Source organism: Mustela nivalis (assembly GCF_964662115.1).
Source record: "Mustela nivalis genome assembly, chromosome: 10".
Classification (NCBI taxonomy): Eukaryota; Metazoa; Chordata; class Mammalia; order Carnivora; family Mustelidae; genus Mustela; species Mustela nivalis.
In genome coordinates this window covers 40,504,385-40,529,673 of record NC_139029.1, presented here as the reverse complement: position 1 = coordinate 40,529,673, position 25,289 = coordinate 40,504,385, and the positions used below count along the sequence as shown (strand labels likewise).

Below are 25,289 nucleotides of genomic sequence, written 5' to 3'. Positions count from 1 at the left end.
GTGCAGGGTTGGTGGGGCAAGTGTCCCTAATCCCTGCATTGTTTAAGAGTCAGCCATAGGGTACTTCCAATCACCTCTGTGGCAGATGCGTAACAGAAACATTTTCCTCAGACACCTTAGCCCAGCCTTAATCAAACCCTCGCTAATAAGCTAAAAACCAAAAACCAACAATGTTCAGAGTAACACTGGTTAATATCCCAAAATCAGATGACCAAGTTTTATACTTGCCTGTCAAAGGGAACATCCACAAGAATCCTGGAATTAGTTAAGGAGAGAAGACAATTCTTCTGTAACTTTAAGGGAATAAAGAAAAATAATTTTGAGCAAAGGTATACCCCATTCTAAATAAAGATTCTAAGCACCTGGAAGGTGCTACCAATGAGCTTTTCTTATTGAGAACTCACTGTGTACCTGGCTCTCTCCAAGTTATTCATTTAATCTCACTATGTCACATTCACCTCTGCCTAAAGAATAATCTGTCCCCGCTTTTTTGGCAAAGCAGGGGGTCTCTTCCCCCTGAACCCTAGTGCCTGTGTGCCAATCCAAATCAATTACCTGAAGCCTGGCCATGTACAGATGTCCTTACCAGACCTCATAAATAACTCTGTGATAGAGCTATACTTGCAACCTAAGACTGCTACTGTTGAACTGGGCTTTTACAGATAGGAAAGAAAGAGAAGGTCTCCTGAGAAAGCTGTGAGAATAGAAAAATATACCATCTCTTTGAAAAGCCATGAGTAGGCCAGTCTAAATGAAGTACAGTGTATGAGGAAGGAGCAACAGCCTGAAATGCCAACAGGAACTAGGCAGTAACATAAAAAAGTGAAGATAGCCGAGTGGGACACAGCAGAGCAATGGTGGGAATTATGAACAACAGGAGAATTCATGCCCTTTTATGGGAGAGATTTTACTCTAACTGATGGCTTCCATGAAGGAATTAATACTAAACTCTGAAGGAGCTGCCAACTTTTCAAGAGAAAGTGAAAATGCAGATTTTTTTTAATTGCAGAAAGACCACCTTCCTTATTTTTTTTTTAATTTCCATTGTAAGTACACACTTCAGTTACATTTGGCAAATTGATACAGCTGTATAACCACTACCATCCATCATCACCATAATTGAGATAAAAAATATTTCCATCACCCCAAAGAGTTGCACTATACTACCTTCTAATCAATACCAACCTCAGAAAATTACATTGTCATTACAGATTAATCTTTCCAAAGTTTCACACAAACAGAATCATATAATATCTACTCTTCTGTGTCTGGCTTATTTTGCTCAGCATATAATGTTTTTGAGATTCATCCATGTTGCATGTAACAGCACTTAATTCCTTTTTACTGCCAACAGGAGTTTCTTAAAAGAATATACCACAATTTGCTTATCTATTCACCTGTTCAATAAGAGAAAGGTTTTTGGTTTTAGGGGATATATTATGAATAAAGATATAATGAACATTCATGTAAAAGGCTTTGTATGAAGCTGCAATTTCATTTCTCTAGGAATAGAAAGATTAGATAGTAAAGAAGATCTATGTCTAACTTTAAAAGAAACTACCAGACTGTTGAACTGGTAGTTGTATCATTTTACATTCTTAACACCTATTTATGGGAATTTCAGTTGCTCCACACCCTTGCTAACCCTTTGTATTGTCAAGTCTTTTAATTTCAACCAGTCTGGAGGGTGTGTAATAGTATCTACTGGTAATTCAATGTGCTTTTATGCTTTTTTTTTTTTTAAAGATTATTTATTTATTTATTTGTCAGAGAGAGAGAGAGAGAGAGAGAGAGAGAGGAGCGAGAGTGAGCGCAGGCAGACAGAGTGGCAGGCAGAGGCCTGCCAAGCAAGGAGCCTGATGTGGGACTTGATCCCAGGATGCTAGGATCATGACCCGGGCTGAAGGCAGCTGCTTAACCAACTGAGCCACCCAGGCGCCCCTCAATGTGCTTTTAATTTGCATTTTCCTTCTGACTAAAAACACTGAGCATCTTTTCACATGTTCATCTGTCATCTGCTTAATCTTCCTCAGTAAAGTGCTCAAATCTTTTGCCTTTTTATAAAATGGATTTGTCTTATGTGGAGTTAAGAGTTCTTTATATTCTCTATAAAAGTTCTTTCTCATATATACAAAATAAACATTTTTTCCATCCCATGACTTACCCTTTTTAGTTTGTGTACGTGTATGTATGTATATGTGTGTGCATATGAGAAGACTTTAATTTTGATGAATTCTAATTTATTATTTTTCTTCCATGACATGTGCTTTTTATATCCTAAGAAAACTTTGCCTACTCCAAGGTCACAAATATTTTGTTTTGTTTTCTCCTAGAAATTTTATGGTTTTCAGCTTTTATATTTAAATCTGTGACTCAATTCAATTTAACTTTTTTTTTTTTTTTCAATTTAATTTTCACATACGATGTTAACCCTGTAAGGATGTACTAAAGTGTTAACAATACACGGATTTCTGGGTCAATGGCTTCTAACAAATTTTTTTAAAATTTAAACCCAACTGCTAATCCAAATATACTACTTTTTTCTGTAACAAACATAAATTCCTTATCTATTCTCTCTCAGGGAGATAAAAAATCAAAACAAAATAATGCTAATACTAATAATAGCTAATACTAACTAATACTAAAAAATTTTTTCATATTATTTGTCCTGAAGTAAGAAGCAGTCAAGTATTCAATTCAAATTACCTGCTGGTAATGGGGGAAATTTTTCAGAGCCTTGAAAAGCAGACAGGTGACCTCTGACAACAGACGAACGGGCATCCCCCTGGCCAGGCCCTGGCGTGTTAAGTTGAGGGCGCAAGCACTGGCTGTGAACTGCACTGGCAAATCCAATGGATGATTCCTCATTCCTACAGCCACAAGCTGAAGATGAACTTGTTTTTAGTGGCATATGACAACAGGAGCATTCTTTTTTTTTTTTTTTAAGATTTTATTTATTATTTGACCGAGACAGACAGACAGACAGACAGACAGCACAAGCAGGGGGAGCAAAAGAGAAAGAGGGAGAAGCAGGCTCCTGCTGAGCAGGCAACCAAGCAGGACTTGATCTCACGACTCTGGGATTATGACTTGAGTTGAAGGCAGATGCTTAACAGTCTTAGCCACCCAGGGGCACCAAACATTCTTTATACTGTCTGCATTTGTGTTAGCTGGCAAAAATATTTGTTCACTGGAATAGAAAGTAAAAGATTTTTCCCTATCCTAAGCATTTACTTCTCAGGGCAACAGCAATACCTTCCCATCCAAATGAGGCTATTAACTAGATGTGTGACTTTAGGCACGTCACTTCTCTTCTCTGAACTTCCATTTCCTCCATGATTTCGTAATCATTTATTGAGCCTCACTCCATACAAGGCATTGTGATAAATACTACAGGAAATTACTTACACCCTATTCCTTAGCATAAAGCCTTGTGAGAAAAACATGGTAGGTAAACAAATAACATTGTGAGGGATATCAAAACATGAAACTGGGAGGAAAAAAAAGCACCAAAAAAAAAGCACCATAAGCTATATAAACTGCTACCTAAGGTAACTGGGGAGGGAGCATTCATTTTTGGTATGGATCAGAATTCTTCATTCCAAGAGCACCTTTAGGCAGGGACTCAGCTAAGATTTGGACAGAAGGAGGTGGAGACAGAGATGGAATGAAAAAGGGATTACTTAGGAATGGAAATGTGATAAGGAAATACACAGAACAGATAAAAGGATGGGATGAATCTACCAACAAGAGGAGGAAAAAATTTCAATTTAATAAAATACTGAAATAATTTGAAAACTGCAAACATTAGAAACTAGGTCATTAAAAGAGAGACTGTAGAAGATCTACAACACAAACGTAACACGAAGGCGTTGTATTAAGCTTAGACCAGACCTGCACTAACATTCAGGGACAGTACAATCTGTTCTGTCTATCTCTATCTACTTCAGAAACCAGTCTGCTGATACTGGCATGAACCATGATTTTAAGAGACCAGAGCCCCTCACTCTGACAGCTGCATGAAGTAACAGAGCCTAGACACAGACCTAGGATACATTTCCACTATGGAAAATGATTTTTTTCTATATTGCTAATTTGCTCCTACGATTTCACCAGATTGCTATCATCCAAGTTAAATATGTAGAAATAAAACAACAAAACAAAACATGATTTTCAAAAATCATAGAATCTTAGATATAAAAAGGACTTTTAGAATATCTAATTCAAGCTCCTCATTACATACGGGAAACAAAGGTCCAGAGTTTTTCACTTTATACAATACTGCTTTTAAGTTATGAACAAATCTTATCTCCGACAGTGTAGAAATACCCAATTTTTTTTAAGGAACTATAAAGAATTACAGAATAATAATAAAAACAAAGTGACTTCGAGTCTTCCATTTTCATCTTACATTTCACTTTAAATAAATGCACTTTTCTTTCCCAAACCACTTAATATTTCCAAAAACATTTAAAATAAATTCATTTTTCTATAAACCAAAGCAAAGTTTGGCCCTATCAATACTGGTCATTTTACTTTATTCACAAAATACTTTAAATGGTAGATCTTGCACCCTTAATTATTGTATTTTGTTCTGTTCTTGTTGGAGACACTGTTGTTTTCTTTCAGAAAACCAAATGTTAGGTTTTAAAGAGTACACAAATGAATAAATAAGAAACAACATTTACAGCAAAGTGAATATATGTTTATAGATTAAGATCTCCCATTTTAGGCAAAATAGTATATATGTCCACTCCTTCTCAGACTAAATCAAAACACTTGATGATTTGAATTAATTTAGATGCTCAAAATGAGAGATGCTCTGGCCATTAATTAGGCCTAACACTATTTTCCTTTCCCCCTAGGGTACCTTGGCTCTAATAAGGCCAAGTATAAGTAATAAGTTACTGTATTCCATGTGTTTGGTGTACAGCTTTAATTGAACTAAGTAAAAAGTAGTAACAAAAACTACCTTTCTGAGATGTAGTTACCTTTAAAATAGCAGGCATGGTTATCTGCATTGAAAATGTCTCGGTGAAGAGCCTGTAGAGTGCTTCCTTCATAAAACATGACCTATTCCTGTATCGGCTCAGTGCTTCTGAGATCTGACTCATATTGGCTCCTCCAGCAACCTGAAAAACAAAGATGTTACCAGTAGGCTTCACAGTTCAGGCTTTTAGGGGCTTTAAGTGTTTCAAACAGTGAAAGGTGTTCAATTAATGGTCCAGGTGCTTTACAAAGTTTTTTGAATCCTAAGCCTAATAGGTAATGTTTTCCTCAACCTAATTTTACAATGGGGCCAGAGAGAGATAAAGTATGGAGCTAAATGTAACGAACCAATTATGTGGTGGAGCCAAATTCTAAAACCATCTCCCTAAAACTGTATTACAGTTAAGACTTCAGTTGAACAATGGGTAGCATATATATTTTTAAACAATCAAGAATCATGATTGCATATCTTCTAAGTACTACTCATATAGGATAAATTAAGATAATAAGAGAAAGGTAAAAAGCCACATAAAATAACTAAAATGAAAAAGGAAATTGACATTTTTGTAGTAATATTTTATTATTTGTTATTTATTAAATCTTAACATAATTCTTCCTTGCTATCACTTAGGTGATAGTTTTTAAAAATCTATACATAGACTTTGGGTCTAGAGGATAATGGTGTCCCCATATCCAAAACATAAAATTAACAAGGAATGCAAACAAAATAACCCAATTTTCAATATTCTTGGAGTGAAGGGAAAAAAGGCAATAAAGTGGGAAACTCAGAATTTTTCAGAAAAGAAAAACACTCCCCTCTCTAATCACCATGACCAGGAACAAAATCACTGAAGAAACCTCACACTGCTAATTAACATCAATAATGGACAATGCCTGTGAATTAGGAACTATGTCAATTAAGTAACAAAAAACTAAAAATTCAAATAAATTCCATATAAGGCTATTATAAGAAATATTTAAGTAGCAAATCTACACATTTCAGCTGAGAAAAATTCTTCCTATAAACCAACAGGGGTACCTGGATGGCTCAGTTAAGTGTTTGACTCTTGATCTCAGTTCAGGTCTTAATCTCAGGGTCATAAGTTCAAGTCTTGTGTTGGGCTCTACACTGGGTGTGAAGCTTATTTTAAAAACAAAAACAAGGGGCGCCTGAGTGGCTCAGTGGTTTGGGCTGCTGCCTTCAGCTCGGGTCGTGATCTCAGGGTCCTGGGATTGAGCCCCGCATCGGGCTCTCTGCTCCGCAGGAAGCCTGCTTCCCTCTTTCTCTCTCTCTCTGCCTGCCTCTCTGCCTACTTGTGATCTCTGTCTGTCAAATAAATAAAATCTTTAAAAAAAAAAAAACCCTCAACAACAAATCAAAAGAAAATTTTAACACAGCACTTTAAACTAAATTGAATATTCTCAATAAGCATTTTGGCATGTGAAAAAAAATACCCTCAACAAAAAGATGGAAAATCAGTTGATTAAAAAGGAAAGAAAAAGACAAAATTATATAAAAACTAAGTTAAAAGGTACCCAAGGAAGGGCGTGTTTGAATAAAAATTTACTAAGGGGAAGAAACGTAAGAAAACAAGAAAGAAGTACAAAGGATCTTAGATTGAATGTTGATATGAAAAAAACGACAAAGATTCATGAGGCATCCACCTGAAGTTTCTGAGGGGAAAACAAACTATATTTAAAACTGTTAGCTAGGGGGCGCCTGGGTGGCTTAGCCAGTTAAGTGTCTGACTTCAGCTCAAGTCAGGATCTCAGGGTCCTGGGATGGAGCCCTACATCGGGCTCTTCACTCAATGGGGAGTCTACTTGTCCCTCTTCCTCTAATAAAATCTTAAAAAAGAGAAAAAAAAAACAAAAAACAAAAAAAGGGAGGAGCCTGGGTGGCTCAGTTGGTTGGGCATCTGCTTTGGGCTCAGGTCACGATCTCAGGGTCCTGGGATCTGGCCCTGCACTGGGCATCCTGTTCAGCAGGGAGTCTGCTTTTCTCTCTCTCCCATCCCTCCCCCAGCTCGTGCTTTCTCTTTTGTGTTCTCTCTCAAATAAATAAAACCTTAAAAAATTAAAAAAACAAAAACAAAAACAAAAAGCATATACAGAGAAAATTCCAAAATGACTGCATATACCCAAGAAAAGGCTCAGAAAAGACCTAAAAAGACCTTAAAATTTTTATCTCAAGCTACTACTTGGCAAAGTAGTAGAAAAGCCAAAACAAATATAGTAACAAAACAGCAAACCCTAAGGAAAGCAAACAATCTGATTTCTAGAATTACCATATATCAGTTTCAAATGTCCAGTTTTCAACAGGAAAAAAAAAATCCAAAATAGAAAGGTACGGCTCATTCAAAAGAAAAAGAAATCAACAGCAACTGTCCTGTTTAAAACAAAAACAAAATAATCACAGATCTATTAGGAAAGATTTCCTGAAATTTTTCAGAGAACTAAAGAAGATATAGATAAAAATCAAGGAAATGATTTAAGAACAAAAGAGAAAAACCAACAGAGATAGAAAACATAGAAAACAAAAAAAAATTATGGAGCTGAAAAGTACAATAACTGAAATGCAAAATTCACCAGGGGGATTCAAAGGCAGATTTGAATGGGCAGAAGAATCAGCAACATGAAGAAAGGACCATGGAAATTATTGAGTTAGAAAAGGAAAGAGACCTAAAAAAAAGTGAATGGAACTTCAGGAACCTATGGAATACCAAAAAGCAGACCAAATTACACATTATGGGAGTCCCAGAAGAGAGAGAGAAAGAGGATTTGAAGAAAACATGGATGAAAACTTCCCAAATTTGATAAAAGACATGAATATGAACATCAGTGAACTCAAGAAGACTCATACCAAGACACATTATAATCAAATTTTTGAAAGCTAAAGACAGAGAAAATCTTGGAAGCAGCAAGAGAAAAGTGAGTCACAAACAAGGATGCTCACTCAATACAATTATGTGCAGATTTCTCATAAGAAATTTTAAAGGCCAGAAAACATGGGCCAGTATGTTCAAATTGTTAAAAGAAAAAACAAACAAACAACAACAACAAAAAAAACCCTGTCAACAAAGAATCCTATATCCAGAAAAACTGTCCTCCAAATGTGAGGGAGAAATCAGGACATTCCCAGATAAGCAAAAGCCAGAGGAGGTGACTACCACTAGACCTGCCCTGTAAGAAATGCTCAAAGGATGGGACACCTGGGTGACTCAGGCAGTTGAGCACCTGCCTTAAGCTCGGGTTGTGATCTGGGAAACTGGGAGAGAGCCCTGCATTGGGCTCCTTGCTCAGCAGGGAGCCTGATTCTCCCTCTGCCTGCCTCTCCCACCACTTGTGCTCTTTCTCCCTTACAAGTAAATAAAAAATCTTTTTAAAAAAAGGAATGCTGCAGGGAATGCTCAAAGGAATCCTTCAGGGAAAAATAAAGTAACATTAGAGAATAAGAAGGAACCATACGAAGTAATAAGGATCTCAAAAAAAGTAAATACAAGGGCAACTTAAAAGGCTAGTGATATATTAAAACTGATTAGTAGGAGCCCCTGGCTGGCTCAGTGGATAGAGTACTCGACTCTTGATCTCATAGATTCAAGCCCCATGCTGGGCATACAAATTACTTAAAGAAACAAAAAACCAAAAACTGACTGGTAACTCTACATTTTGTTTTATACAGGATTTAAGAAACTAATACATTTTCAGGGCACCTGGGTGACTCAGTGGGTTAAGGCTGCCTTTGGCTCAGGTCATGATCTCAGGCTCCTGACATCAAGCCCCGTATGGGGCTCTCTGCTCGGCAGGAAGCCTACTTCCCCCTCTCTCTCTGCCTGCCTCTCTGCCTGCTTGTGATGTCTGTCAAATAAATAAAATCTTTTAAAAAATAAAATAAAATAAAGAAACTAATATATTTTCTAAAAAATAATTACTCTAAAAGCTATTATTATAATTTACGTTTGTAACTGCAAATTTTGTTCTCTACATAATTTACAAATTTTATTTATTTGAGAGAGCGAGAGAACATGAGAAGGAGGGAGGGGCAGAGGAAGGGGGAGAAGCAGACTCTCCCACTGAGCTGGGAGTCCAACACAAGGCTCAATCCCAAGACCCTGAGATCATGACCTGAGTTGAAGGCAGATGCTTAACCAACTGAGGCACCCAAGTGCCCCTGTTTTCTACATAATTTAATAGGCAAAGGGATTAAAAAGAATTATCATTTTACACTTTGGGGCAGAAAATGTATGATGTAATTTGGGGACATCATTGATTAAAAGGGCTGGGGATGAAGATGGAAATTAGCAGGGTTTTTTGTTTTTTGTTTTTAAGATTTAGGGCGCCTGGGTGGCTCAGTGGGTTAAGCCGCTGCTTTCGGCTCAGGTCATGATCTCAGAGTCCTGGGATCAAGTCCCACATCGGGCTCCCTGCTCAGCAGAGAGCCTGCTTCCCTCTCTCTCTCTCTGCCTGCCTCTCCATCTACTTGTGATTTCTCTCTGTCAAATAAATAAATAAAATCTTTAAAAAAAAAAAAACGATTTTATTTATTTATTTGTCAGAGAGAGAGCGAGCGAGCACATGCAGACAGAATGGCAGGAAGAGACAGAGAGAGAAGCAGGCTCCCTGCTGAGCAAGGAGCCTGACGTGGGACTCGATCCCAGGACGCTGGGATCATGACCTGAGCTGAAGGCAGCTGCTTAACCTAACTGAGCGACCCAGGAGAACCGGAAATTAGCAGTTGTGGTTTTTTAAAATATTTTACTTATTTATTTGATAGAGAGAGAGCACAAGTAGGCAGAGAGGCAGGCAGAGAGAGAGGAAAGAAGCAGGCTCCCTGCGGAGCAGAGAGCCCGACGCGGGGCTCGATCCCAGGTCCCTGAGACCATGACCCGAGCTGAAGGCAGAGGCCCCAACCCACTGAGCCACCCAGGTGCCCCAAAATTAGCAGTTTTTTATGTTACTGAAGTGAAGCTGATATAAATTCAAATTAGAATATTTTAACTTTAGGATATTAAATGAAATTTCCATGATAACTACAAAAAATAGTTATAGAATATACATACACAAAAGGAAATGAGAAAGGAGTATAAACATTTCGCTATAAAAAAAATCAGCTGGGGCACCTGGGTGGCTCAGTGGGTTAAGCCACTGCCTTCGGCTCAGGTCATGATCTCAGGGTCCTGGGATCGAGTCCCGCATCGGGCTCTCTGCTCAGTGGGAAGCCTGCTTCCCTCTCTCTCTCTGCCTGCCTCTCTACTTGTGATCCCTCTCTGTCAAATAAATAAATAAAATCTTTTAAAAAAAGAAAAAATCAGCTAGAGGGGCACCTGGGTGGCTCAGTGGGTTAAAGCCTCTGCCTTCGGCTCGGGTCATGATCCTGGGGTCCTAGGATCGAGCCCCACATCAGGCTCTCTGCTTAGCAGGGAGTCTGCTTCTCCCTCTCTCTGTATGCCTGCCTCTCTGCTTACTTGTGATCTCTGTCTGTCAAATAAATAAATAAAATCTTTTAAAAAACATTAAAAAAAAATATCAGTTGGAGTACCTGGGTGGCTCAGTTAGTTAAGCATTTGCCTTTGGCTCAGATCACGCTCTCAGAGTTCTGGGATAGAGTCCCATGTTGGGCTCCCTGCTTCTCCATCACCCTCTAACCCTCCCCTTGCTCTGTTCTGTCTGTTGCACTCTCTCTCTCAAATAAATAAAATCTTTTTTTTTTTTAAGATTTTATTTATTCATTTGAGAGACAGAGATCACAAGCAGGCAGAGAGGCAGGCAGAGAGAGAGAAGGAAGCAGGCTCCCCTGCTGAGCATGAGAGCCCAATGTGGGGCTCAATCCCAGGACCCTGGGATCACGACCCGAGCCGAAGGCAGAGGCTTTAACCCACTGAGCCACCCAGGTGCCCCAGACATTATATATTAATAAAAGGTTAAGTACAGCAAGAAGATATAAGCATAAACATTTATGCACCTAATTACAGACCATCAGAACATTTTACATGAAACTGACAAAGGGAGAAACAGGGGCGCCTGGGTGGCTAGTGAGTTAAAGCCTCTGTCTTTGACTCAGGTCCATGATCCTGCGGTCCTGGGATGGAGCCCCGCCCCACATCCGGCTCTCTGCTCAGCGGGGAGCCTGCTTCCTCCTCTCTCTCTCTCTCTCTCTCTCTCTCTCTCTCTGCCTCCTTGTGATCTCTGTCAAATAAATAAATAAAATCTTTTAAAAAATGCTTAAATTAAGAAGACAAGAAAAATCTCAAGTCAACAACTTACCTTTTCACAACTTAAGGAACAAGAAAAAAAACAAATTAAACCCAAAACTAGCAGTGTGAAGGTAATAATGATTACAGTAGAGATCAATGAAATAAAGAATAGACAAATAACACAGAAAATTAGTAAAACCAAAAGCTGGTTCTTTGAATAAAATTGACAAGCCATTAGCTACCAGATGGACTGAGAAAAAAAGAAAGGCCTCAAAATACTAAAATCTGAAATGAATGTGGGGACATTCTTACCAATTTTAGAGAAATAAAGAAAAAATTGTAAGAGTATTATGAACAATTATGCCACAACAAATTGAATAACCTAGATGAAATGGACAAATATCTAGAAACAGAAAATTTTAAGAGACCTATAACTTAGTAAGGACAATCGATCAGTAATCCAAGATCTCCTGACAAAGAAAAGCCAGAACTGATGGCTTTGCTATTAAGTTCTACCAAACATCCAAGGAAAAACACCAATCCTTCATAAAATTTAACAAAAACTGAAGAGAAAACACTTCCTAATTCATTCTACAAGTATAGCATCACTTGATACCAAAGCCAGATAAAGATACTACAAGAAAATTACAGAAAAATACACTTTATGAATTCAAGATTCAACAAAATACAGACAAACTAAATTCAGCAGCATAGTAAATGGATTACATTCCATGGCCAAGTAGGATTTATTCCTGGAATGCAAAGATGGTTTAATATATGGATAGTGATATGGATAGCATATGGATAACATGAATAGTTAATGGACATTAACAGAACTAAGGGAAAAACCATGATCATTTCAATTGATGCAGAAAAAGCATATGACAACACCCTTTCATGGCAAAAACACTCAACGAACTGGAAATAGAAGGAAACGACCTTAGCTTAATAAAAGCCATGTATTTAAAAAAACCTGCAATGAAAATCATACTCAATGGTGGAAGACTGGAAGTATTTATTCTAAGATCAAGAACAAGACAAGGCTACCCACTTTCCTGACTTTCACTGAACATAGTACTGAAATTCTAGCTAGAGCAAATCAGGCAAGAAAATGAAATAAAAGACAACCAAATTGCAAAGGAAAAAGTAAAATTATCTCTGCAGATAATATTTCATATGCAGAAATCCCTAAAAACACACAAAAAAGCCAATAGTGCTATAAATAAACTTAAGAGTCGCAGGAAACAAAGCCAACACAGAAAAATCAGCTATATTTCGAGGCACCTGGGTAATTTCAGTCAGTTGAACATCCAACTCTTGGTTTCAGCTCAGGTCAGGATCTGAGGATCATGAGATGGGAGTCCCACACTGGGTTCCACACGTAGTGCTGAGTCTGCTTATGCATTCTCTCTCCAATCCCTCTGCCCCTCTCCCCACAGTCTCTCTCTCTTAAATGAATAAATCTTTTTTAAAAATCAGCTACATTTCTATACAATAACGAGTAACAATCTGCAAAGGAAATTATGAAAACAATTCCACTTACAACAATACAATAAAGTACTTAAGAATTAACCCAGAGGTGAAAGACTTACACAATGAAACTACTACAAAACACTGCTTAAAGAAATGAAAAAAGACATAAATAAAGAGACAGACATGTTCACAGATCAAAAGACTTAAGATAACAATACTATCCAAAGTGACCTACATATTCAACATGATCCCTACCAAACTCTTAAGAATTTTATTTACCAAAACAGAAAAATCCATCCTAAATTCATATGAAGTTCCAAAGGACCCCAAATAGACACAGCTATCTTGAAAAAGAACAAAAATGGAGACGTCACCTTCCTAATTTCAAAACTTAACTACACAGCTACAGTAATCAAAACAGTGGTACTGGCATAAAGACAGACATACAGACCAATGGAACAGAACAGGAAACTCCAAAATAGAAAGCCCTTACATATATGGTCATATATGTAGTCAATGATTTTTGACAAGGTTGCAACAACCATTCAATGAGGAAAGGACAGTTTTTTCAAGAAACTGTGCTGAGTAAACTGAATATGCACATGCAAAAGAATAAAGCTATGTGCTCCTACTTTGTATATAAAAAAAAAATTAACTCCAAATGGATCAAAGACCTAAATATAAGACCCTAAAACTATACAACTCTAACAAGGAAACAGAGGGCAAAATCTTCATGACAATTCCCTGGGGCACCTGGGTGGCTCAGTTGGTTAAGCATCTGCCTTTGGTTCGGGTCTTAATCCTGGGGTCCTGGGATAGAGCCCTGAAGTGGAATCCCTGCTCAGTGGGGAATCTGCTTCTCCTCATGCTCATGCGTGTGCATGCGTGTTCTCTGTCTCTCACAAACAAATAAGATCTTAAAAACAAACAAACAAACAACTTCATGACAATGGATCTGGCAATGATTTACTATATAGAATACCAAAAACCAGCAACAAAAGGAAAAAATCTAAATATCTGACCTAAAGTGAAATTTTAAAGTAATCTCTATACTCAATGTGAAGCTTGAATTTATAATGCTGTGGTCAAGAGTCAGATGCTCTACCAACTGATCCAGCCAGGCACCCTGGACTTCATTATTTTTTTTTAAATTTTGTTCATCAAAATATATCAACAGAGTAAAAAAGCAACCCACAGAAAGGGAGAGATTATCAGAAAATCATATATCTGGTAAGGGATAATAAATTAATAGATACCTATACTCACAATATAGAGAAAACTCCTACACTCAACAACAAAAAACAAGCAACCCTACTCAAAAATGGGCAAAGGAGGGGTGGCTCAGTGGGTTAAAGCCTCTGCCTTCATGATACCAGGGTCCCTGGGATCAAGCCCTGCGTCGGGCTCTCTGCTCAGTAGGGAGCCTGCTTCTCCCTCTCTCTGCCTGCCTCTGCCTACTTGTGATCTCTGTCAAATAAATAAATAAAATCTTTAAAACAAAACAAACAACGGGCAAAGGACTTGAGTTAACTCTTCTCCAAAGAAGACAAAGAAATACCCATCAAGCTCATGAAAACAAGCTTAAAAATCATTAATCCGTAGGGAAATGCATATCAAAACTTCAGTGAGATACCACCTCACCCCCACTAGGATTGTTACTATTCAAAAACAAAAAAAGAAAAAAAAAAAACAGAAAATAACGTGTTGACAAGGATGCAGAGAAAATGGAATGTTTATGCACTATTTGTAGAAATATAAAATTGTATAACTGCTGTGGGAAACATGTGACAGTTCCTCAACAAATTAAAGATGGAATTACCATATGATCTAGCAATTCCACTTCTGTGTATATACCAAAAGAATTGGAAATCAGATCTCAAAAAGTTATCTGAATACCCTGGTTCGTAGAATTATTCACAATAGGTGGAAGCAACCCAAGTGTCTACTGACAATAAATGCACAAGGAAAATGTGGTATATACATAATGGATATTACTCAGCCTTAGAAAGGAAAGAAATGTTGCAATATGTTACAATAGGGATGAACCTTGAGGACACAGCTAAGTGAAATAAGCCAATCACTAAAAGGCAAATACTGTATGATCCCACTTACAGGAAGTACTTAGTCAAAATCATAGAAACAGAAAAGTAGAATGGCCATTGCCCACGGTATGGAGAAAAAGGGGAATTAAGGCGTTAGTGTTTAATGGGTATACAGAATTTCAGTTTTACAAGATGAAAAGATCTATGGAGATGGATGATGGTATTTAATATCACTGAACTGTACATTTACCATCTTAAATTTAAAATGCTAAATGTTATGTTATGTGTAGTTTGCCATCCAAAAAATTTTTTAAAAGGATGGAAATACAGACACTTGGCAGGTCAGTTGGTACAGCATGTCACTCTTGGTCTCTGGGTCCTGAGTTTGGGCCCCACATTGGGGAAAGACATTACTTAAAAAAAAAAAAAAAATTTGAAGAATGGAAATATGAAATGACATGAGGTGATTTTCAAGACACATTGTTAGGTAACAAATGCAAAGTATCTACTGCATATTGTATTAAGAGGAGGAAATAAGAGAACCTAAGTACATCTGCCTAGTACCTTGATTATATCCTCAGTCTAAGAAAGAAAAAAGGAACTGCAAACAAATCAACTCTTTTTAGCAGGTTTGTGGTTTCCTATAAGTATAGCAATTGAGGAAACTCTTCTACGTGTGCCGACGGTGCTAAGAACCAAATTCTCACTGTGGAAAAGAGAAACAAAATAATGGGGAAAGGCAAAGGAAAATAACGTGAGGATGGTCATTTGGAAGTTGGGTTTTTTTTTTTTTTTTTTTTTTAAGATTTTTAAAATTTATTTATTTGAGAAGGAGATTCCACACTGAGCAGGGAGTCCAGTGCGGGACTCAATCCCAGGACTTCCGGATCATGACCTGGGCCAAGGGCAGTCACTTTTTTTTTTAAAAGAATTATTTATTTATTTGACAGAGAGAGATCACAAGTAGGTAGAGAGGCAGGAAGGGGAGGGGGGAGAAGCAAGCTCCTTGCTGAGCAGAGAGCCTGATGGGGTTCAATCCCAGGACCCTAAGATCATAACCTGAGCCGAAGGCAGAGGCTTAGCCCACTGAGCCATCCAGGCGCCCCCAAAGTCACTTAACCAACTGAGCCATTGAGACACCCTACACAAGTATTATTTTTAAGCTTATTTCACGTATCTGTTAGCCCTGTTTGCCGAAAGGACTTAAAAACAAAGTGTACTAACAACAATGAGCATACCCAGTATTCAAATACTAGCTTCTTAATAAAAGGAACCAGGGCCCTAGCAGAAATGTCAGAAGGGCTAAAACAGGGAAGTGTAACAGACCTAGAACACCTCAATGTGCTAGAAAGTAAGGAAGTACTCAAAATAATAACAACGATTTTAAGAATGGGAACATGTAAAAAGATAATACAGGAGCCGGTATGAAGGAGCTCTCATTGGCCAATCTGTAACAAACTGAGCATCAAAGTAATTAAGGGCAGTAATGAATGGTAACCCCCTGAAAACAACGAGAGGCAATGAGTTATTACTGACAATAGGCTAGACATAGAAGGAGAGACAGGGTTCTTCCTTATGGTAGGAAGCCTACTACTAAATGTAGAAAGGAGGGCCAGAGTTGGAAAATCATTACTTTGCAACAATTCCAGTAAAGACTGGTTCAGGTAAAAATCTTCAGTGGATGCTAAATCCTGATTAGTAAATTTGATGAGGACCAGGGTATTTGCATAGTCTTCAACTACCTTATATATCACTTACTACTTGCAAGAGAAAAAAAAAAATTACCTATATATAGTGTAAAGACAATACAATACTACACAGATAGTATTTTATCTACACTAGACATTTTATCTAATATCTGCTCAATACTTTACATGATAAAAAGAAAAATGACTTATGAGGGGTACTGTATGCTTCAGAATTGATATTCTTGAGACTGAAGCAACACCCTTCACACGGAATTGTGGCCAAAGACGAAGAACCTGATTATAAGGAAACATCAGAACAAACCCAAAATAAGGAACATCTATTCTTCAAAAAAATCAACAAAACAAAGCTAGTCTGTATTCCTCATAAATATCAATGTGACAAAGGACAGGAAAGACTAAGAACTCTTCTGGATTAAATTACAAAGCAGGGGCGCCTGGGTGGCTCAGTGGTTTTGGCTGCTGCCTTTGGCTCGGGTCATGATCTCAGGGTCCTGGGATCGAGCCCCGCATCGGGCTCCCTGCTCCGCAGGAAGCCTGCTTCCCTCTCTCTCTCTCTCTGTCTGCCTCTCTGCCTACTTGTGATCTCCGTCTTTCAAATAAATAAATAAAATCTTTAAAAATAAATAAATAAATAAATAAATGAATTACAAAGCAACATGACAAATGAATGCAAAACTGACCCTGGCCTAACAGGAAAAATATTTTACAGAGGACATAATTAGGATAATCAACACTGTAAATATGTACAGTAAGATTATGTACAGTATTACATCAATGTTAAACTTCCTGAAATCTGATAACTGCATGGTGGCTATTAAGGAGAACATCACTGCTCTCAGAAAATACAAAATCAAGCATTAAGGGCTAGAGGGGCATGATATATGTAAGCCACTCTTGAATGGTTCAGAGAAAAATTGTATGTAGAAAGAGGATATGGCACAACAAATGTGGCAAATGTTTAAAATTAATGACCCACAAGTTAAAAATTATTTCAAAACAATTTTTAAACACTATACATTGTTTAACTGCCCAAGGACCTACATGCTAAGAATCTAAATAATGGATATATTCTAAAATTTTTAAAAGCTTTATGATTATCCAGATGTAAGACCTGAAAAGGAACAAAGGAGAAGCCACAGCAAGACCAAGTAGACCAGACAGCTATTGCCTCCCCCTTTCTTCTCCTTGGCTTCCTGCAGATGCCATGACAAAACAATCTTCAGAAGGGATTCTTGCCACACCCCACCAAGGGATCAACAAGATTTCCTACCAAATGAAGATTTTGCATGGCTTTTAATACTAATGTAGGATATCCTTTGTGCCTATTTTATTTTATTTTTTTTCTTAAGTAGGTTCCCACACTCAAGGGGGGACTTAAACTCATGACCCTGAGATCAAGAGTTGTATGCTCAAAAAAAAAAACAGTTGTATGCTCTACTGACTAAGCCAGCCAGGTACCCCACCCCTGCTTCTGCCTATGTTAAAAGAATTAAGTATATGTTGCCCATTCTAATTTGAGGTGAATAAGTATCTGTTGTCTTTGAAGGCCTTTGCTGACATTTAATTTTATCCATTTAAATGTAAGCAAATATTTCTTAAAAATTTTATTTATTTGCCAGAGGGAGAGAGCACAAGCAGGGGGAGAGACAGGCAGAAGAGAAAAGCAGACTCCCCGAGGAGAGCAGGGAGCCTGGTGGAACTCAATCCCAGGACCCTGGGATCATGACCTGAGCTGAAGGCAGACACTGAACTGACTGAACCACGGGGAAGTCCCTGTAAGCAAATTTTTGATCAGCTCAAACACTAAGATACTTAGTATACTTTGCATCTGACCTCAAACATATTTCCATTAAATAAAATGTTTCCTGAAACATACCTTTCTTTTTTTAAAGATTTTATTTATTTAGGGGCACCTGGGTGGCTCAGTGGGTTAAAGCCTCTGCCTTTGGCTCGGGCCATGATCCCAGGGTCCTGGGATCGAGCCCCGCATCGGGCTCTCTGCTCAGCAGGGAGCCTGCTTCCTCCTCTCTCTCTGCCTGCTTCTCAGCCTACTTGTAATCTCCGTCTGTCAAATAAATAAATAAAATCTTAAAAAAAAGAAAAAAGATTTTATTTATTTATATAAAACAGAGATGCAGCAAGAGAGGGAACACAAGCAGGGGGAGTGGGAGAAGGAGAAGCAGGCTTCCTGCTGAGCAGGAAGCCAGTTTTGGAGACCCTGGGACCATAGCTTGAGTCAAAGGCAGATGCTTAACTGTCTGAGCCACCCACTCGCCGCTAAAACATACCTTTTAAATTTGCCATATCATGGGGCGCCTGGGTGGCTCAGTGGTTTGGGCTGCTGCCTTCGGCTCGGGTCATGATCTCAGGGTCCTGGGATCGAGCCCCGCAGGAAGCCTGCTTCCCTTTCTCTCTCTCTCTCTGCCTGCCTCTCTGCCTACTTGCGATCTCTGTCTGTCAAATAAATAAATAAAATCTTTAAAAATAAACAAACAAACAAACAAATAAATAAATAAATAAATAAATTTGCCATGCCTTATACTCCCCATAAGGCTGGCTTAAGATCTTTAGAGTTTCTTAGTAGCGGGAGAATTGCGATCTCTCCTCTCCATCCCAACAATATCTAAAACTGTGTATGATACCTAATTTTAAATTTTCAAAATAAACTAAACTTACATGTACACTAGGTAAGTTTACTGAAACATAGTTTCCCATTTTCTTTTGGTGTACCCACTCTAACAGTATCTTTTTTTTTTTTTTTAAAGATTTTGTTTATTTATTTGACAGAGAGAAATCACAAGTAGATGGAGAGGCAGGCAGAGAGAGAGGGAGGGGGAAGCAGGCTCCCCGCTGAGCAGAGAGCCCGATGCGGGACTCGATCCCAGGACCCCGAGATCATGACCCGAGCTGAAGGCAGCGGCTCAACCCACTGAGCCACCCAGGCGCCCCCCCACTCTAACAGTATCTTAACTACATGCATAATCCGTCTATAGAATATTCCAGCATTTGTCCCATATTATTGCATATACCAACAGTTTATGTGCTAAAGAACAATTATTCCACCGACTGCTACAGTCTTTTTATCAATGAGACACTAAATGCTATTAATCTTAAATAGGCCTACGTACATACACTCCTGATAAACAATGCTCTACATGCTTAATCTGTAAGTTCCCATTATTATCTCTATTCAAGCCTAATAATATAACTGATGGTTTCCAGCTTCATTGGACATGCTAGAAAATTAAAAGGACTGGGTTGCCTGGGTAGCTCAGTGGGTTAAAGCCTCTGCCTTCAGCTCGGGTCATGATCCCAGGGTCCTGGGATTGAGCCCCGCATTGGGCTCTCTGCTCGGCAGGGAGCCTGCTTCCTCCCCTCTCTCTGCCTGCCTCTCCACCTACTTGTGATCTCTGTCTGTCAAATAAATAAATAAAATCTTTTTAAAAAAATTAAAAAATTTTAAAAAAATTAAAAAAAAAAAAAAGAAAGAAAGAAAAAGAAAATTAAAAGGACTTCACGGGCTCCTAGGTGATTCAGTTGGTTGAATGTCAGACTCTTCATTTCAGCTCAGATCCTGATGTCACAGGTCATGATATTGAGGCCTGTGTAGGGCTCCATGCTCAGTGGGAGTATGCTTGGATATTCTCTTCCTCTGACCTTTCCCCTACTCACGTGTGTTCTCTAAAATAAACAAAATATTTTTTAAAAATATAAAAGGACTCCAAAATACAATTGCTATTTTCATCAAAAGAATAAAAATGTGAAAATAGCTCTCTCCTTTTCTACGCCATCATGGTGCGTGCAGCTGACTACCCTTTGCTATGTCTTCTCACAAGACTTTCAGGATCAAGCAATTCTTGGCCAAGAAACAAAAGCAGAAGCGTCCCATTCCCCAATGGATTCTGATGAGAACTAGTAATAAAATCCAGTACCAATGCCAAGAAGAGGCACTGAAGAAGAACAAGGCTGGGTCTAAAGAGATTACACATGAGATGGCACACAAATTTATGCTGAATGAAGGTCACCAGCTCGTATCCTATCACTCTGTAAATATCACTACTACCTGAAGAACAGACATGTTTTATTGAGGGCTGATTTTTCTGTCACTATGCTTCTGTACCAGTAGGCTTGTCCAGTAATTATGTGAGAGACCTTTTATGGGGGGTGGGATAAAAATGTGAAAACAACTGGGTCACCCCTATGGCTCAGTCGATGGAGCACATGACTCTTGATCTTTGGGCTGTGAGTTTGGGCCCCATGCTGGTCACAGTAAGTAAATAAGCAAATAAATAAATAAATAAAAATCAATGACTGAAAAATCATTTTACTCTCTCACCCTAGAAGGAATTACATATGGTGTAATTACAATGCATTTTAAACCAGTGGTTCTGAACCTTTGCTGCACATTAGAATTACCTGGGAACTTTCAAAATCTTGATGCCCATGGCAAGTCCCAGTCCAATTAAATTAGAATCTCCGGGAGATCAGACACAGGCATCAGTACATTTCAATACGTCCAAAGTGATTACAATGTACAACCAAGATAGAGAACCATTGTTTGAAAAAAGAAATATTCGAGGGGCGCCTAGGTGGCTCAGTGGGTTAAAGCCTCCGCCTTCAGCTCAGGTCATGATCCCAGGATCCTGGGATCGAGCCCCGCACCTGGCTCTCTGCTTCCTCTGTGCCTGCCTCTCTGCTTACTTGTGATCTCTGTCTGTCAAAAAATAAAGAAAAAAAAAAAAAAAGATATTTGAGGCATGTGGGTGGCTCAGTGGGTTAAAGCCTCTGCCTTCGGCTTAGGTTACAATCCCAGCGTCCTGGGATCGAGCCCCACATCAGGCTCTCTGCTTGGCGGGGAGCCTGCTTCCCCTTCTCTCTCTGCCTGCCTCTCTGCCTACTTGTGATCTCTCACTGTCAAATAAATAAATCTTTTTTTTTTTTTCTAAAGAAATATCCTGAAACATAAATATTTAAGTATATACTGTTCTAAAACAGCACCATGAGTGCTTGCTTCAGCAGTACATATACTAAAACTGGAACAATACAGGGAAGATCGGCACGGCCCCTACAAAAGGATAATATGCAAATTTATAAAGCATTTCACATTTTAAAAAATAAAAATAAATAGCACCATGACTGTTTATAAACTTATTCTGGCAGTGTTCAATACTTTTTTTTTTAAGGATTTGTTTATCTGAGAGAGATACAATCAGCACAAACATGAGTGTGCCAGCGGGAGGAGAGGCAGAGGGGGGAGAGAGAATCTCAAGCAGACTCCCCGCTGAGCATGGTGCCTGACACAGGGCTCAATCCCACAACCCTGAGATCATGACATCAGCCAAAACCAAGAGTTAGTTAGACACATAACCAACTGAGCTACCCAGAAGCCCTGTCAAAACTTTTTTAAAAAACCTTTTCAAAATTGTTTTCTCTCATACCTTTACCAAAAATGTCGATCACCCACCGTACTAATTATATTTAGCTGTTACTAGAGGTAAACAACACAAGTTTTAGAGTCACAAAGACTTGGATACAAGTCCTAGCTCTACCATTTAATATGTAGTTATATGATTAGTTTAACCTCTGAGCTTCCAAATCCTCATCTGTAAAATGGAAAGATTAAAGAGGAAAACAACGTGCACAGTGTGACATCCTATACATAGGAAGGAATGTATAAATGGCTATATTTATCATACCAAACTAGACTAGAAGACCTGGAGACCAGGACCATATCTTGTTTAAGGCCATAATTTCAGAACCTAGCACATGGTAGCTACACAGGAATTACTGTTAAGCTCCTTGAGGATTTTTTATCTGTCTCTGTAACCCTAATACCTCATGTACATTCTTATATAAAACAAAAGCCTTGGGACACCTGGGTGGCTCAGTCGGTTAAGCAGCTGCCTTCGGCTCAGGTCATGATCCCAGCGTCCTGGGATCGAGTCCCGCATCGGGCTCCTTGTCGGCGGGGAGCCTGCTACTCCCTCTGCCTCTGCCTATCATTCTGTCCGCCTGTGTTCGCTCTCTCCCTCTCTCTCTGACAAATAAATAAATAAAATCTTTAAAAAAAAAAAAAAGCCTAATAAAGTTCTGGACAAAGGAAACAAACTTATTTCAGATAGAAAACAAACCCTCAAGCCTTGCTTTGCAGTAAAGAAGTCAGAATAACCAGCATCCGTAGCCAACAGTCCCACAAACTGCATCGCAGGCCGCTGCCGTATAAACAGTTCTACAGCTCCATCGGTGATGCAACTGCCCCCTGAAATATCCAGTGACACAATATGGGGCAGAATATCCTTTTGCTGCAGCAAATGAAAAGCTAAATCTGATTTGAGTTGCCTGTGATCAGAAATATCAAGGTGAAGCAGACATTTAAGTTCTCTAATAACTGCAAGAATTTGTGGTTTGGTCATAGTCAGACATTTCAGATAGTGCATTGTCAGAGATTTGAGTCGATCCTTACACATAAGGAGTGCAGAGATGTTAGTGACCAGAGTACTGGAGATATCCAAGCTTTCCAGTTTTGGTAACTTAGCAACATTAGCCAGGTCTTCACTATGAAAACAAACATTGAAAACACTTAAAATGCGAAGACCAGTGAGCTGACCAAAGAATAGCAGTCTTGAATCTCGAGGGATGCTTGCCGAGTCCAACAGGAGACACCGAAGGTTTTGCTGGATCCAGCTATTGCTGCAGAGTCCACTTATGATGTCTGGGATTGGGAGGTCAGTGTGCACGGCAGTGGCATCTAGCTCAATGACTCTGTGATGGCAGAAGGCTTTTGTGAATGCAGCTGCTGAGATTTTAGCTTTTTGAATATTGACCAGCTTCAGTTTCATCTGGTTGCCTTGGAAAATGCTTGCTGTTCTATCAGTCAGCTTGCCTATAAGAGAACCAAAACCAGCTTGTAATAACAACTAAATCTCTTGCCTTTTCCAGGAGGTATTGTGGCCATTGAACAATGATGGATGCTAATAGTAACAGTGACTATATTTACTGCTTACTTTGTGCCAAGCATTCTTCTAAACCCTTTACTCAGGCTACTTCATTTATTCTTTATAATATCATAATAATACTGTAATACTATTATTATTACTAACATAACTGAGGAAACTGGAGCTTAAAAAGGTTAAGTCACTTGCTCCAAGTCAAAATATGTGTCAGAATCAGGAAACAAAATCAGCTCAACTCCAGAGCCCATAGTTTTGTCCATGGTAACCTGGTTCACAACAAAACAAAACAAAACAAAACAAAACAAAAAATGAAAGAAAGAAAATAGGTAAACAAGTACAGGATATATAATATGCAAATAACACTACTAATGATTACTTCTAACCAAATTAATCAACAGCCTCTGATAAGTCACTTACCTCTGTGGGCCTCATTTTCCTGATCTATAAAATAAATGGGTCATACCAGATTTTACTTAGAAAAGATTTACTAAACATCTTCTATGTGTGAGATCGTGTGTTAAGTAATGGGCACAAAAGGTAATTACACCCCTGTGACCACAAGGAATTCACATGCAGTAGTGATTTGCACCAGCTATTGAACTAGTACAGATGATATTAACTTTGGAAAAAGTTCTGAAGACTAAATATAAGTTTAGGGGAGTGGGGGGAGAATATGAAGGGCGGAAGAAGGTATCAAACACAAGGAGGCACAGACCAGCAGGTTATTTGAAGACCCTGAGTAGATCAACACTATTGGAACACAGTGGTGTAAAAGCTACAAAGGAAAGTGGAAAGGAAGGTAAAAGGCAGATGGGGCCTGTACACAAAGCTAGGAAACTCAAACTTTTAGCCTATGGGACAACTCAGTTTTGAAGCAGAAAAAAAAAAAATGGTCACAATTCTATTTTTAGAAATACTGGGGCGCCTGAGTGGCTCAGTCAGTTAAGTATTTGCTTTTCGTTCAGATCATGATCCCAGGTCTTGGGATCAAGTCCCACCGGGCTCCCTGCTCAGCAGGGGAGTCTGCTTCTCCCTCTTTCTCTGCCCCTCCCCTGCTCGTTCTCTCTCTCTCTAATAATAAAATCTTAAAATTAAAAAGAAAGACCAATCATGTAACTATAAAATAATAAGAATGGTGTTTGGTGGGAGTGAGATGGGGCAAGATATTATTAAGGGTTTTCATAATGCAGGGCGCCTGGGTGGTTCACTGGGTTAAAGCCTCTGCCTTCAGCTCAGGTCATGATCCCAGGGTCCTGGAATCGAGCCCCACATCGGGCTCTCTGCTCAGCAGGAAGCCTGCTTCTTCTTCTTTCTCTGCCTGGTTCTCTGCCTATTTGCGATCTCTGTCTGTCAAATAAATAAATAAAATCTTTAAAAAAAAAAAAGGTTTTCATAATGCAAGATAAAAGTTTAAGGCTGAGAGAACATGGTGGCTGAACAGACTGGGGGAGAACTGAGAGGGAAAAAAAAGGTACATAAGCTGATTCTTAGCTTCTGAGTTTAAGTTGGTTACACCACCAAGACAGGAGGAAGGAAATCCCTATACTTCAGACTTTGAGGAAGAATTCAGTACATTCATTTATGCATTTATCCAACAAATCCTGAGTGTTTGCTATATGTGAAGTGTAGCTATGCTAAATGCTTAAAATGGTGAATGAGACAAACATGGCTTCTCCCAACATGCAGTTTATTTACAGCTTAGAGGGAGAATACTGGACAAGCAAAAAACTACTAACATCAAAAATATAATGAGAATGGGCACCTGGGTGGCTCAGTGGGTTAAGCCGCTGCCTTCAGCTCAGGTCATGATCTCAGGGTCCTGGGATCGAGTCCCGCATCGGGCTCTCTGCTCAGCAGGGAGCCTGCTTCCTCCTCTCTCTGCCTGCCTCTCTGCCTACTTGTGATCTCTCTCTGTCAAATAAATAAATA

The 25,289-nt window shown here is 38.8% G+C and overlaps 1 protein-coding gene and 1 pseudogene across 3 annotated transcripts in view; one reads left to right on the top strand and one right to left on the bottom strand.

Annotated features, from left to right (window-relative positions):
- Positions 1-25,289, bottom strand: part of ZYG11A (zyg-11 family member A, cell cycle regulator) — an 80,267-nt gene that overhangs the window by 28,133 nt on the left and 26,845 nt on the right. Inside the window, exons 3-6 of one of the 2 annotated variants that reach the window (XM_082688434.1) lie at positions 22,539-23,290; positions 4,992-5,132; positions 2,707-2,883; positions 229-293 (exon numbers count right to left, since the gene is read on the bottom strand). In XM_082688434.1, coding sequence (XP_082544560.1) covers positions 229-293; positions 2,707-2,883; positions 4,992-5,132; positions 22,539-23,290 — 1,135 coding nt within the window. The remainder of the gene's footprint in view (positions 1-228; positions 294-2,706; positions 2,884-4,991; positions 5,133-22,538; positions 23,291-25,289) is intronic. The other variant, XM_082688435.1, reaches the window with a different exon arrangement.
- Positions 20,229-20,421, top strand: LOC309842475 (large ribosomal subunit protein eL39 pseudogene; annotated as a pseudogene). Its single transcript has one exon. The product of its transcript is annotated as a large ribosomal subunit protein eL39 pseudogene (transcript).